At 44.0% G+C, this 15,397-nt stretch overlaps 1 protein-coding gene across 3 annotated transcripts in view; it reads right to left on the bottom strand.

Annotated features, from left to right (window-relative positions):
• The window catches only part of NTN4 (netrin 4), a 132,194-nt gene that overhangs the window by 66,142 nt on the left and 50,655 nt on the right, over nt 1-15,397 (bottom strand). For all 3 annotated transcript variants that reach the window (XM_062203101.1, XM_062203099.1, XM_062203100.1), the window contains exon 3: nt 8,706-8,984. In XM_062203101.1, the coding sequence (XP_062059085.1) occupies nt 8,706-8,984 (279 nt within the window). The remainder of the gene's footprint in view (nt 1-8,705; nt 8,985-15,397) is intronic.

Here is a 15,397-nt window from a genome sequence, read left to right as displayed (position 1 = left end):
AGTGCCTTTGGTTAATTCATTCATTTTCTGACCCAGGATTCTTTTTAACCCATTATATGTGACTGTCCCAGTATTTGTCATTAAAGAAGCAGGTAGTTTAGCACATAGGGAAAGTTGGATACAGAAGCAAATGGTTGCAACGGTGAGACAAATACTTGAGTCAAGAGAAGCACAGGGATTTGGGGAGGTGCGAGGAATTCTGGGGTTTTGTGTAAAGGCCACTAATAACCTGGTTATCTGAGGAACAGGCTGTAATTCCTTCCTTTGCCTAGTGGTGAAATTAGGTGATAAAGCTATCTTCATTTCTTCAATTCCTCTGTAATCCCTTACTTAAATTCTCTTTTTATTACATATGGGAATTGGGTGAAATTATGGCTGCTAATTAGATTATAACACGATTATGATTTTTGCTTATGTTCAATATAAAGAAATTCTATAAATCTCATGTTATCTTTAATGCCTCCCAGGGCCACCTTTGAGAAACAGTGAAACCAGGGCCCTGTGGAATTCCAAGAGTTAGCTGAGCCAGCTGGGTTTCATGCCTGGCAGTGGTGCCCTAGAGATACAAAATTAAAGGCAAGAGATCCTTGCTCAGTGTTTACTCTTATAATTTTCATAATTGCTTATATATAATATTGAGCTCTGGAATAAGTGTGATTGCTTTTCTATTTCTAATATGTGAGTGCTCTTAAAAGCTAAAATATATTTTGTTTTTAAAAAGCTACAGTTTTCTTCCTTTTGTCTTTCTATCTAAAGAACTAGAGAGAAGAACTAAAAAGACATCACGATTTCATATGACAAAAAAAAACTTACTATGAGTTAAGAAATATTATAGTCCTATATCTCCATACATGTATTAATTTATTCCATTAAAATATTTACATTGCTAGGGTGTATTACAAATATAGTTCCAATTAGATTATTAAGGCTAATTAGTACAACTTGTTTTCCTTCTAATTTGAAATGATGATGCATTTCCTCTATCTTCTGGAATTATTAAAAGTATATGCAGTATATGCATGTGTTTTAAACTTATGTATTTGCTCATTATAAATTCTCCTTATAAGAGGGAATAAAGACTTAAATTACAGTTTATCTTCCACTGAATGTAATTGCTTTAGGACAAACTGAAGTACATTTCCAGCTCTCACATCATCGGTAAGACACAAGTGAGATACCACAGTGACACATGGGCTGTGCACCAGAAGCCAGCTGGGTCTGTCACCTCAGCTTCTCTCCTTCCATGGAGCTCTTTCCCTCCCCTCCCTGCCTTCCACCACAGAGATCTGCCTCGGGGCTCCCAGCTGTCCCCAAGATGGACCCAGAAATACTGCGGAAAGGGAAATATTCAGGAGGAAATCTCAAAGTGAGATATTCCTTAAATATCCAAGGAGACTTAATAGTAAGAAAACTCACAAAGGTAACTTGCTCTTTCCCAGCTTTATCGCACTAGTAGTTCAAACGCGTAGAAAGAGATTCATTTTTGTGTATTTTCACTGCCCCAGTTTTGACCTAGATATATATGTGCTTCATTTTCTACACAGCATGTTCAAATAATAGTCAAATATTGATGGACTGATATTTTAGGGAATCAACCCTACTCCATTTTACTGTCATAGATGTCAGTTCTGCCAGTAGATTTTCACCTCCATGCATTTCTATCCTTTTGCCTCCCTGTGAAATAGATAAAGGCCTATGCATAAAAATACTTAAGAGTTCTAGGGGAGTCCTTGAAAGAAATTCCATGGGAAATCATTTTATGAATGCAAGGATTCACTTATGGTATCTCTGATAACGAGGTCTTGGGGTTTCTGAACCATCAAATAACAAGTGTAATTCAGACAGTGCTCATCATTACAGGAAAGTTTCTCTTATTATCTAGAAAAAAACCAGTCAAAACACCAACAATTTCCAGTCACGTGAGTTCTTGCTGGGTTGCCCTCCTACTGTGAAACGCGAAGTAGAAAAAGCAGCAGCATCTGCATTTTGCACACCTTGCATAGCACATATGGCTACTGTCACTAAGGCACCCGCAGCAAAGCTATCCCATACTAACACAGGAGAACTGAAGGAAGAAGATGAGCACCTCGAGATGGATCGAGAACAGTCTCTCCCCAGCTGGCAGACTTTATGTGTGGTTAACGTTAGGAGCACCTTGTGTCCCTCTTGGTGACTGGATCACCTATTCCTCTAGATCCTAATATGGTGGCTGAAATGATTAGGGTCATGGCTGCCTTGGCCCCAAAATGATTGATGGCAAGAGATAGAAGTCAAGGATGGTTCACCCAGAAATCCCTCTTCCTGGTGAAACCAAACATACTCATTCTTTCAAAAGATGGTCATTTCCAAGTGATACATTTTGTGCATGGGTTATCCAAAGTTGTTACTTTTGTTCTTTCTCTTCTTTCCTTTGGGCCATATTAATAGTTACTTAAAGGAAAAGAAGAGAGAATAAATGTCAATTTATGGTTCCATATAAAAATGTAGATGATTTGGATATGTTACCCCTCCTTATGGAAGAGTATTCTTCCTGGTAGCTTTCTGTGAATGGGGGTGAATGCAGCCCTAAGAAATCTGAGTATGATTAACTGCTCTATTACTGTGACTTCAAGCAAATAAACAAATCTCTTTCTACCTTTGTCTTATCCAAAGAAAAGAAATAAAAATATGTATGTCTCACAATTATAGTAAGGAACAGTGAAATAATTCACAGAAAAGGACTTTATAAAATGTAAACCAGCTAACCTTGGGTGGCGAATAACTGTCTTTGCTCTCTGATACCCTCGCTTCCCTTCTAGCACGGTTTAGATCCCATCATCCATCATGATAAGCAGTTCCTTGAATCTTCTTTCAACTTCCTTGCCCCTTCCTTGTTTCTGCTCTTAGCCTAATGTCAACCTTGGGTACATATACTCCTCCACAGCACAACAACAAAAGAATGGGCTTTGGTGTCTGACAGTAAGTTTAAAGTGTGGCTCTACCTTTCATTAGCTTTTGGGAAGTTGGTTAACATTTCCAGGCCTCCAATCTATGAAAGAGATGAGGATGATATATCATACGCTGTTGTGAAGGTTAAGTTCAATAACATTCGTGGTGCAACAGCAGAGGCCTAGAACATGGTATGCATCCAATCAGTGTTAACCAGTATTATTAGCATTTACACTCCTGATCATTTTTTTCCACACTAAACCTGAAAATAATTTACAGGTTTCATTTCCAAACATGACTGCGTGTTTTGCTTCATACAAGTATCTTGAAGCCCTGATTTAATATTCTCATTTAACAACTTTATAACTGTCTTAAAACTTTCTGTTCTTTTCCCTAACACCTAGAAGGTTCAGTTTTTAAAAATTATGTTTTTGGCTTATTCCTGGTAATTTTAAAAAGATGAAAACTAAGGTCCTAAATATTTTCTGGATTGATTAAAAATTACATGAGACATAGAAACATAATACATGGGTGAGTGTATTCAGATTCAGTTGGGGAAAACTTTCATAATGAGACTCTAGGAATGATCCTAAAATTTGCCTTAGACAGCCAGGTGGCTAAGTGACATTTTTCTCAGAGCTTCCTATGGGGCACAGCTCTCAACAGTTATTCCTAGATTTAGAACACATCAGTCAAAATATTGACACTCTTATTTAATGAGTTTCTCATTAAAAAGGAAAAATCCACTTTAGTAAGTGTAGCTGAGGGCATTTCGGTAACTCGCCTTACTATCCAATGAACAGCACTTCAGTAAACCATGAAGCCATTCCAGGGCCTTATTACCATCCACCAGCCAACGGTTGTAAAACCACCAACTGTTAGCAAAACAGAACTCAGTCCTCTACAGCTGCAAACAGAAACTGGTTTAAGATATTCTCTTCATATAATTTCTGGGATCCCAGTGGGTGGGAGTCAAAGTACTGTTCTCCTTGCCAAAAGAAAGCGAGCCTTGTAAACACTGCAAACAGCTCATAAGGTCTGACTTAGTCTTGTCATTACTGGGGAAGAAGTGTATGGGGAAAAGCAGTGGAAGTGGCTGACGTAATACAATTGAACAGGAACAGTGATGCAAAGAGTGCCTGTTGTGTTCGAGGCACTGGACATCATATTTTTAATCCTCCCCATGACTACCGAAGGAAGATAATATTCACATTTTATTAGGAAACAGGTTTGGTGAGACATAGTAAATTATGTGAAAAGTCAGATTCCGTTCTGTTTGATTCTAATGCTAGAGTCTTAATCGTTGTGCTGTTCCGGCTTTCTCACAAAAGGAACAGGTGAGGAATAACTGAACTACTGAAGAATAAGTGGAATGGATCTGGGAAGTAAGGGTAACCCAGAGAAGGCGGTACTGCTATAGAAGACACAGGAATGGGTTTCTTATTACTTGAGAAAGAGAGAGAGAGCGTTAGCTCCCATCTGCTGGTTCACTCTCCAAATGCCCACAGGAGCTGGAGTGTAGGGCTAGGGTGGAGCCAGGATCTAGGATCCTATGTGAATGGCAGAGACGCAATTAGTTGGCTCATCACCGTGGCCTCCCAGGATCTGCACTGGTGGGAAGCTAGGACACGGAGGAACCAAGAGCTGGAGCTGGGAATCAGACTCAGGCACCCCATTGAGGGAAATGGTTGTCTTAAGTGCTAGGCTAAATGCTCACTCTCATGAGGTATGTTTTAAAGTAAATGAGACTATCAATTTGTATACCTCTCCCTTCTCCTAAAGAAAGGAAATAATCCTGAAATCATATGTAGCTTGAAGTAGACTTTGTATTATTTCCATTACCATCCCTAATTTGCTACGATCCACTATCAAGGATTCGAGCCTGTAAAACCAAATTCTAGTAATTTGTTATTCATCCTAACTGCAGGATTAGCCACAGTGAATTGGCTGTCTGTACCACAATACTTCTCAAAAGTTTAGCAAGCATTGGAATTACCTTGGCAGGTTTGGTAAACCCGGATTCCTGGACCCTGCCTCCAGACTTTCTGATTCAGTAGGTCTAGGGTAAGGTCTGAGAACCTGCACATCTCACGAGTCACCGGGTAATGCTGGTTCAGGGACCGCACTTTGAGAGCCACAGCTACCGAGAAAAGTGTGCTACAGAACGTGAGCTCTGTGTGCACCGGTCTGTGAGAAGCTGACCTGTAGAAGAACGGCATGACTTAAGAGGCTGCCTTGAATTCTGCGGGCACCATGTATGAGCCTAGCTATCTATAGCCATTCACACATAATGACCTGTGTCCACAGACACGCCGATATGAGAGGACAAGTGACTTTCTGGTACTTTCTGAAAGGCTAACCACTGTGCCTTTAATATGTAGTCGGCTCAGCTGAGCCATCATAGGAAAAAAGAGCATTACACTCATAAGAGGCAATCATTTCCATATTTAATATACTGGCTCTTTACACCCCAGAAAAAATACACAGAAAACTAAAGTGCATCTAAGTCTGGAGTGGAGCAGGCCTGAGAGCAGACTCCTTCACTTTTCCATCCACAGCCTCTGCTGGTCCAATTGCTTATCGCTGTTTCACAAAGACAGGATGACTTAGCAAGGATTCTCACGGAACTGGATCCCTGGAAGCCATTACGGCCTTGGCCACTTTGCCTGATTTTTACCCCTTCTCTGGCCCTCGTTCCAGGTCTGGCCTGGCTTGGCCCTGCTCAGGCATATGCTTAGTTATAGCTAGAAGCTGTCACTCTACCACAGAAGTTGAAATCCGTAGGGAAACTCAGTAGAAGGATGTTAGAAAATTAGTGTTTTAAAAGGAACTTGCTTTCAATTTAACAGCAGCCTGAGATTAGTAAGGAAATGGAGATTAGTAAGTTGCCATGGCATTTTAGGATGGTGCTATCTTCCAGGATAGTGATGTCTTATTTGAAATAACATCCTTTTGATGTGAGAAAAATATGACACAATGGAGTTTCCAAAAGTTTGTGGCAAATGGGTTTAAAATACAACGTTAGGGGCTGGTGTTGTTGCACAGTGGTTAAAGCCGCTGCCGGCAACAACAGCATCATATATGGGCACCAGTTTGAGTCCTGGCTGCTCCACTTCCCATCCAGCTCTCTGCTATGGTCTGGGAAAGCAGCAGTAGATGGCCCAAGTGCTCGGGCCCCTGCACCCACATGGGAGACCTGGAAGATGCTCCTGGCTTCAGATAGGCCCAGCTATGGCCTTTGCAGCAATCTGAGGAGTGAACCAGCAGATGGAAGATCTGTCTCTCCGTCTCTCTCTGTAACCCTGCCTTTCAAATACAAAAAAAAAAAAAAAAATTTAAAAAAGAAAAGACAAGTTCATCTTGGCACTAAAAAAAATTGTAAACTTCCTGTGTAGTTTTTCATACTACACCTTTCCATGAACTTTTTGAAGGCCCCTTGCACGATCCCCTTCTCTTGATTATCCTGATGCTCTTTGTAGTTTGTTAATTTTCTTGCTGGCACAATAACGTATCAAACAGTTGTACAAAGGGTATTCAAAGAAAATGTATATTACGAAAAAAATGCTTGCATTTCCAAATATTTTTACACCAGAAAATTTCTTACCTTTTAAATTCTATTTTTTCATGAATTTTTTGAAGCACTCTTATATATCCATATATATACATGTATTTACATTTTAAAGATTTATTTATTTATTTGAAAGGCAGAGTTACAGAGAGAGAGACAGAGAGAAAGATCTTCCATCTGTTGGTTCACTCTCCAGTTGGCTCCAATGGCCAGGGCTGGGCCAGGCTGAAGCCAGGAGCCGGGAACTTCTTCCAGGTCTCCCACGTGAGTGCAGGGACCCAAGTAATTGGGCCATTCTCTGCTTTCCCAGGCCATTAGCAGGGAGCTGGATTGAAAGTGCAGCAGCCAGGACTTGAACCAGTGCCCATATGTAAAGATGCCAGTGTTGCAGGTGGTAGCTTAACCAGCTAAGCCACAATGCTGGCTGCAGCACCCCTAAATTTTAATGTTTCTGCAAAACTGTTAACCTTGAGTAATTACCCCCTTGTTGAACTTAGCAAAGGGAAACATCTAGTATTTTTTCCTTCGGCCTTATCAAGTGGTGCTCTTTGGAAGTTTACATTTAGAGAACTTACTTATAAAAATATGATCATATATAAATGCATGTTCATGAATGTGTCATAAGGCTCTTGAGAACACTGATAATTTAGTTTGGTTGACCAGAGATGTTTGGGTTGTCTCAAGTTCATTCACCCTACAAATATTCATTGAGGACCTACTTTGTGCCATGTTACAGGGGCCTCTGGGCTTGTAAGCGCCCTTTTGCTGAGGACTCTACTCCCAAGGGGTCCTGGAAGGTGTGGATCATAGAACATCTGAGGAAGCAGGAGACCTATGTGTTTTCTCTTCACCAACTCACTAAAATACAACGGCAGAAACTTATCAGCACTCTATGAACTTTCTAGCTTAAAGTCTAGTAGGTTGACGTATCCACAATATCTGGGTTATTTCCTATTTGGATCCAATCACCTTGAACCCACTTAACAGAGACACACCAATTTTCCTCCCCATTATTTGTATCAATATTATTTCAAAGTCTGGGAATGAGTAGGGATTTGTTGAATGAATACTGTGTTTTCTTCAACGTTGGGAGCCCCAGACTCACTTCTGGAGGTAACAGTGCTCTTAACTGCTTTCATTACTCTCTGGTCATGGTCCTCACCATTCCAGTTACCCCAGTGCTGCTCCACACCCCAGCAGCTCAGTTCAGCTGGCACACGCTGCCTTGCTGGCTCACTGCTCCAGGGTTCCTGATGGCCCTACCCTTGGATGGCACCAGGGAAAAAAGAAGGAAGAATGTACAAGTCTACCCTTTAGGAACACAGTAAAGATATTCTGAGGCCTTTCAAATTATTTCCCAGAAATATCAGAGCAAACTATAAAACTAAAGATGCGAGTGTTCTTCTTGCCTTCTCTTTGCTTAATGCCAACAGCATCTCGGGATACAGCCCAACAACGGGCTCGCTGCCTGAGCCACTGTCTTTTTTAGGAAGATGGAGAGGTGAGGACAAACGATGGTTTTCATTTGTCATCTTCCCCTTGCGCTATGCTGCTAGCATTCAGTCTAGTAGTACCTACTGAGTACCTGCCCTGGCTCTGGTTAACGTACTCAGTCCTGAGGGTACAGAGACCCGCAGGGTCCCTGCTCTCAGGGAGTTCACAGTCCCCAGGGGCTGTGGACAAGCAAAAGTTGTGACAGGCACACAGAGGAGATGTGTGAGCAGGGGGGAGAGCGAGGCTGGCCCTGCCTGAGGGTGAACAGCAGGTCAGGCCGCTCTTCATAGAGGAGAGTCACTTTTCATCCTCCCGGCCGGACAGCCAAGATATGGGGCATTAAGTTGAGGCTCTTCTTATCCCCCCTTCAAACGCTCAACAATGGTCCCCATTGACCATCGAAGCTGCCTTCTGTGTGATAATGCCACTAACGTGATTCTGCTACCGCTCACCTTACGCTTCATATCTCAAGTTCAAGGTACCAGAAACTGGCATGGGTGTTTTCCAAGGAATCTCATTATCCTGCCTGAGTAGAATTCTAATATCAAAGTTTAAGAACCAAGTTAATACGTCCTTTATAGGATGGGCATGGAGGAATGGGGTAGCAGAGGAAGACAGAAGCACCACATAGACCAACCCCCTGGGAACTTAGATTAGCAATGCCCCAAGGATAACAGCGATCTGTTTTTCTTCAAGAAGGACTGGTTTTACCCACCACGTGGAATGCTCCCGGGGCCTTGACAGGTCTGAAGCCGTCAACAGGTACACACTGATCAGCATGGCCGTTGCAGAAGCAGCTGCCCTTGACAATGAAATCGTAGATGGCGTAGTGTGTGAAATGCTGCGGCTTTGTGTTCAGGTCATTCCTGTGACAGGGACAAGACTGTCGCTTGAGCAGCTGCACACGGAGGTTGGTGATCTTCAGCTGCTCCTGAACCTTGGCGCTGTAAGGGTTCTCGGCATCGTAGGGCGGTGACAGCGCTCTGAAAATAACCTGTAAAGAGAAAGAAAACACAGAGTGTGGATAGGGCTGTGCGCAGACCCTAACTTGTTTGCGCAGTGCAGGCAGTCTCGGTTTGATTTATGCCTTTCGTTATCTGGGAGTGATAAGATAAGGCGGGGATGGTGGACCTTGATCACCCATGGGCCAGAGCTGCCCTGTTATTCAAAGAACAGATGCACCGCCTGTTTGCAAACTGAGCGACACCTGGAGTACCCGGCAGAGACCTGGCTCTTGAGATGAAGGCAGCCATGCGCCGATCTTGGTGGAAGAGCGTTCTGGCCAGAAGGAACAGCAAGTAGGCAGGCGCTGGAGCCGAGCCGAGCCAGGCTTGTTCAAGGTCAGTATGATTGCAGAGCAGCGGAGAAGGGCACGGCGGCTGGCGTGGAGGACAAGGAGCAGGTGCGAGACCGACGTGGACAGAGCCCTTTACAAGGCATGGTGGGTTATTCTAACTGCGCTGGAAGCCACTGCCAGGTCGTAGGCACAGAAGGGCTAGGACCTGAGCTACACTTTCTCATTGGATGATCTGTTTCTGCGAAGAGAACCGGCTATGAAGGTCAATAACAGACACAGGAAGACCAGCGAGGACCCAACTGCACAAGTTAGGATCCGAGAACTTATATTTCTAGATGAGGTTTGATCTTTCAAAAGACAAAGCAGGTACTAATTGTGGCCACTATTGCTATAGATATTTTTTGGTTCTTTTCTGGAACTACCTTCCAAGCTCGTGGCCCATTTTTGGAATATCTGTACTGGTAGGAGATGCGAGCGTGCCTCCCTTGAGGGTGGATTTGGTTTCTGAAATTAGTTAAAAGTCATTTGAAACCAAGTGTTTTGAGGACAGTGGCAGATCGAGGGAGATCAACAGGGCTTTTGGTCAACTGCAAGACTTTTAGTGTTGGTGATCGGATAGATTCTAAAGGCAACTTAGGATTAACTGTGAGGAGGAGAGCAGAGGGAGGGAGGCGCAGAAGCCATGGACTTTGACTACCCGGAGGCCTCTGGCATGTGTGTGAGTCCCCGCATTATATGGGGGTAATTAAAGAGGCCCTGGCACAAAGAAGTGAGAAATGTCTAAGGTGACAGATATACCAATTAACCTGACCTGATCCTTACACATTGTACACATGTATTGAAATGCCACACTGGGCCCCAGAAATGGGCACAATTACTACGTGTTAATTAAAAAGAAAAATAAGGGTGGGCTTTTGGTGTAGGGGATGGGACCCCACTCAGGATGCCTGCATCCCCTATCACAGAGTCCCAGCTCTGCTTCATGCTAATGGGCACCCTGGGTAGCAGCAGGTGATGCTCAGGTAGTAAGTATCCAGTCACTAACAAGTGGGTGGCAGGTCCCCAACCACTAGAGCCAAATGATGGCCCAAGCCCCTGGGCCCCTGCACCTACATAGGAGACCTAGATAGAATTCCTACTTCTGGCTTCGGCCTGGCCCAGACCTAGCTGTTGTGGTCATTTGGGGAGTAATTCAGTGGAGGAAAGATCTCTCTCTCTCTCTCTCTCTCTGTCGCTGTCCCTCCCTCCCCTTCTCTCTCCTTTCTCCTCTCTTGCTGTCACTCTGCCTTTCAAATAAATAAATCTTAAAAAAAAAAAAAAAAAAAAAAAGCAGGCCGGCGCCGTGGCTTAACAGGCTAATCCTCCACTTTGCGGCGCCGGCACACCGGGTTCTAGTCCCAGTTGGGGCGCCGGATTCTATCCCGGTTGCCCCTCTTCCAGGCCAGCTCTCTGCTATGGCCCAGGAAGGCAGTGGAGGATGGCCCAAGTGCTTGGGCCCTGCACCCGCATGGGAGATCAGGAGAAGCACCTGGCTCCTGGCTTCGGATCAGCGAGATGCGGCGGCTGCAGCGGCCATTGGAGGGTGAACCAACGGCAAAAAGGAAGACCTTTCTCTCTGTCTCTCTCTCTCTCACTATCCACTCTGCCTGTCAAAAAAAAAAAAAAAAAAAGCAGACTGAGAACCCTAAAAAAAGTAATTATTAATAATAGGCTTTGGAAAAACTCCCATTTAGAAGTCTAAAAGTAACTTTTCAGAATAAAACAACAGGACATCTTTAAGGAATACTTTGGATATAAAAACTTCATTTTAGAAATCCATTTTCCAGGGCTGGTGTTGTGGCGCCAAGGGTTAAACTGCCGCCTGCGACACCATTATCCCATATGGGCACTGGTTTGAGTCCCAGCTGCTCCACTTCCCATCCAGCTCCCAGCTAATGTGCCTGGGAAAGCAGCAGAAGATGACCCAGGTGCTTAGGCCCCTGCCACCCACATGGGAGACCTGGATGGAGCCTCTTGGTTTCTGGCTTTCAGTCTGGCCCAACTCCAGCCACTGCAGCCATCTTGGGAGTGAACCAGTGGACAGAAGAGCTCTTTCTCTCTCTCTCCTTCTCTGTCTCTGTAACTCTGTCTTTCAAATACATAAATTTCAAAAAAAGGAAAAGAAACTGACTTTACACCAGAAGTATGAAAAGGCAAGAATCAGATGTGTAGAATCCCTCCTGCAGGTCTATGGGGACGGAAATGTCCTCAGTGAGATATATTCAAAGGAGGAGGAGGAGTGATTCTAGGGACACTTGGCCCTGTATAGCCTGCTCTCCACCCAGAGGCCCGGATGATCCTCTGTAAACAGAAGTTGGATCACATCACTCCCTCGCGTAAAGCCATCCCTACACAAAGAACTCCCAGTTCCCTCACCACAGAACGCAAGTTCCTTATAATGGCCTGGATTTTCTGACTACCTGCCGACACGCACGTGTAGCTGTTTGTTGATTCACTGCCGTCCCAGGCTAGAATGTAAGCCTCAGGAGGGCAGTCGCTGCTGTGCCCCAGTCAGTCTTGGGCACATGAATGAATGAATTGCAATGCTGCTCTCGGCATTGATGGAATGGGTGAGGATTTCAAACAACTGCTTTGTAGAGGATCCTAACAGATGCATATACTGGGTGTCCTCTGATACCAGAAGGTAAGAGGTCATCAGAACAAATGATTGAAGAACTATTTGCTTGTATTTCTAGCTGGTTTTGAACTTGCAAAACTTGGAAAAAGTTGTCTCTTTAGCTCCATTTATCCACCCGGAGCATATTAAGAGATGAAGTTTTCCCACAAAGAACGTGGCCAGCATTTGGGAGTCGGTGTGGCAGTGCTATCATTATTTGAACAGCTTACATCAGAATAGGATTTCATCTCCTGAAACATCAAATTCAAATGACAGTGCTTATTACTATACGCACGGCAGAAAAATTCAAAATATAGAAGAAGCCACTGTGGGTTTCCTATGGAACCCGTTCTCAGTATCACATTCCCGCACCAGCACTTCTGTGAAACACCCTATGAACATTTGATATGTTCCAAATAACAGAAATGATGTGGGGACCTCCTATTTGATCAACCACAGTTACACAAGGACCCCGAAAAGGAGAAGCCAGGGCTAAGCAAATAAGTCTCCCAAGGAAGGGTTTCTGGGGCGCGCTGTCTGCACTCCCTTCCTTTTCCTGAACAGCGGTGGCATCTGTTTGCTCTCTCGGTTCCTGTCACGTATTTGCCCTTGACATCTGCCCGCATTCCCTCTCCCCTCCCCGCCGAGAGCTGCCCAGCCCATGCAAAGCTAGCGGAAGATGTGTCAAGGTCTGGAGGAACTTAGAAGCTCTCTGGCTTCCTGAACCCAGGCGGTGGGAGCTGAATGGCAGCTCTGTGCAGGGTGTGCGTGACACCACAGTTGGCACACGGCTATCAGCAGAGAAGGGGACATCGTGAGCCCTGAGGCCGCATGCTGGAAAGGAGACAGCGGAGCGCCCACAGACACAAAAGTGGACGGGAATTGAAACCATGAAATCTTTTTTCCAGAAAGGAGACGCCTTCATCTGATACCCTGGGAAATGGCTCTCCCCTGCATCAGGAAACAAAGAGCACGCCAGTCCAGATGCTGTGAACTGCTGGCAGGTGGCCCTCTGGGTCCCACCCAGCTTCTCTGCAGACTTCCCCAGAAGAAGCCTGGGTGCACTGCTGAAATTCAGGAAGACACTGTGGGAAGGCCCTGTCTCTCAGCTGCCTTTTCTGGCTGTTGTCCCCATTAGGCACAGGATGTGTCGACGGACCCATTGCTGTTCTTCTGTGTCTGATTACTTCTGAACGTCCCGTGCCAACAAGGCATCTTCAGAATGCCAGGGAGCAAGAATTTTTGGATTAGGATGGAGCAGCTTTGATATTTCCAGCCTACCGGTGCTGTTGGTCAGGAATTCATGATCTGAGTTGTTTGAATTAACAAAGTTGGTTACATTTTGATGCATACTGTTCTACTCATTCCAGAAAAATTCAAAATGTAGAAGACAGTAAGTACCCACAGTATGACACAGCCCAACGATCAGCCAGAGATATGACTTGCTAAGTCTTCCCACAAAAACTTCTGTGCATATACACACATATAAAATATGTGAGTGTTCTCATAAGGCAGTAAATAGACCTGTCCATCAGCGGTTCTCAGGATGTAGCCCCCCCGGACCTATAGCATCCCTACACAACTTGTTACACGTGCAAATTCTTGGACCCTCAGATCAGCCAAGTCAAAAAATCCTGCAGTCCAGGTCCAGCATTCTGTTCTACAAGCCCTTCCGGTGATTGCGATGCAAATACAGTCTGAGAAGCACCTCTGTATAATTCAAAAATCTGCTTAGAATTCCACTGCGTGCCTCTGACGTAATTCAGCCAGGCTGCTGTTGGGAGGCAGCATGGTTGTTGCTGTCATTTCGGTGTAACCAAGCTCGGTGAGCAATCTTGTAGCTGAAATGGGAATGTATACAATAATTTCCTGAAAACACATCTCCAAATGTGAAGTCAGTGGGGCAAAGGAAATGCCTAATTTTTAAAATCTCGCCTTCTGAGTGAGTCATGGACACTCTCCTTTTCTTTTTAAATTTTATTTAAGGTATACAAATTATTTCATGTATACAGATTTAGGAACATAGTGATACCTCCCACCCTACTCGCTCCCCAGCCCCTACTCCCACCCTTCTTCCTCCTTCTCCTAGTCCCTCTCTTAATTTTGACAATGACTTACTTTCAGTTTACTTTATACTCATAAGATTAACCCTACACTAGTAAAGAGCTGAACAAATAGTAAGAAGAAAAAACGCCCTGTTCTTCAACAGTAAAGACAAAGGCTGTAAGCAATCATGGAATCTCAAAGTGTCAATTTCACTCCTATATATTACCTTTTAGGTACTCTATTAGTTACCACAGATCAGGGAAAACATATGGTATCTGTCTTTTTGGGACTGGCCTATTTCACTAAGTATAATGGTTTCCAGTTGCATCCATTTTGTTGCAAAAGACAGAGTTTCATTCTTTTTATGGCCAAGTAGTATTCCACAGTGCATATATGCCAACATTTCTTTATGCAGTCATCAGTATCTGGGTTAATTCCATATCTTAGCCATTCTAACTGGGGTGAGGTGAAACCTCATTGTGGTTTTGATTTGCATTTCCCTGTTGACTAGTGATCCCGAGCATTTTCTCATGTGTCTGTTTGGAGTCATGGGCAGTTTCCTCCTGTAATCTTTAGAATCTTCCCACTTCCCTGGCCTTGCCTAACTTTTCTGAGCCTCGGTTCCCTCAAACTTGGCCCGAGAATCTGGATTCTTGGCTCAAGCCTGCCATTCCTTATGCCCCAGTGTAATGAAGAAATCCTTAAAAAATCCTGGCCCTGGAAAGCCCACCTGAGTGTATCTATATCTCATCTTCCTTTTCAAGAATATTCACAAAGAGACCTGAATAGTAATAATGAGAATCAGTAAAAATAGTATTCCTTGTCTTATTTATGCTCTCACTGACATGGAAATGTAAACAGAGTCTCCATACAGCATACAAAACTCTTCACACATCATATTTTACACGGTGAACAGAATAAGGAGTAAAAACTAAGTACATCAAGAATCAAGGAAGCCTTTCAGAATTGATCAATATCTTGCATATTGCTCTATACCTAACATGGTATCGTTTATGTTGAATCATAAGCATTCAACAACAATTCAGGAACTGTGGTTATTCCATTAGAAGCATTTCTTTTTAGCTGCTGGCTTGAGGAATATTTCAAGTCCCAGTTGATTATCCGGCCTGCAGACTCCTTGGAACCTGCTCCGTCCTCGACAGCAGCTCTGCCCCAGTGTATCGTCAGTGACTATTTACTTATCTAGATCTCACATTAGACTCCACGCTCAGAGCGCAGGGCTCTTGTTTGGTTAACAGCTGCTTCCTGCGGCATGTCCCACAGTCTCGGGCACACTGCAGCATTTCACGGTTACCACTGAATGATTACATAAATGGACGACTCCTCACATTTCAGTTTAGGAAGGAGAAGCCTAGCAGGGAATAGTGCTTTGATGAACCCGGAAAGC

This window comes from Lepus europaeus, chromosome 10 (genome assembly GCF_033115175.1).
Source record: "Lepus europaeus isolate LE1 chromosome 10, mLepTim1.pri, whole genome shotgun sequence".
NCBI classification, from domain to species: domain Eukaryota; kingdom Metazoa; phylum Chordata; class Mammalia; order Lagomorpha; family Leporidae; genus Lepus; species Lepus europaeus.
The sequence above is the reverse complement of the archived record's forward strand: the minus strand, read 5'-3'. Positions and strand labels throughout refer to the sequence as shown.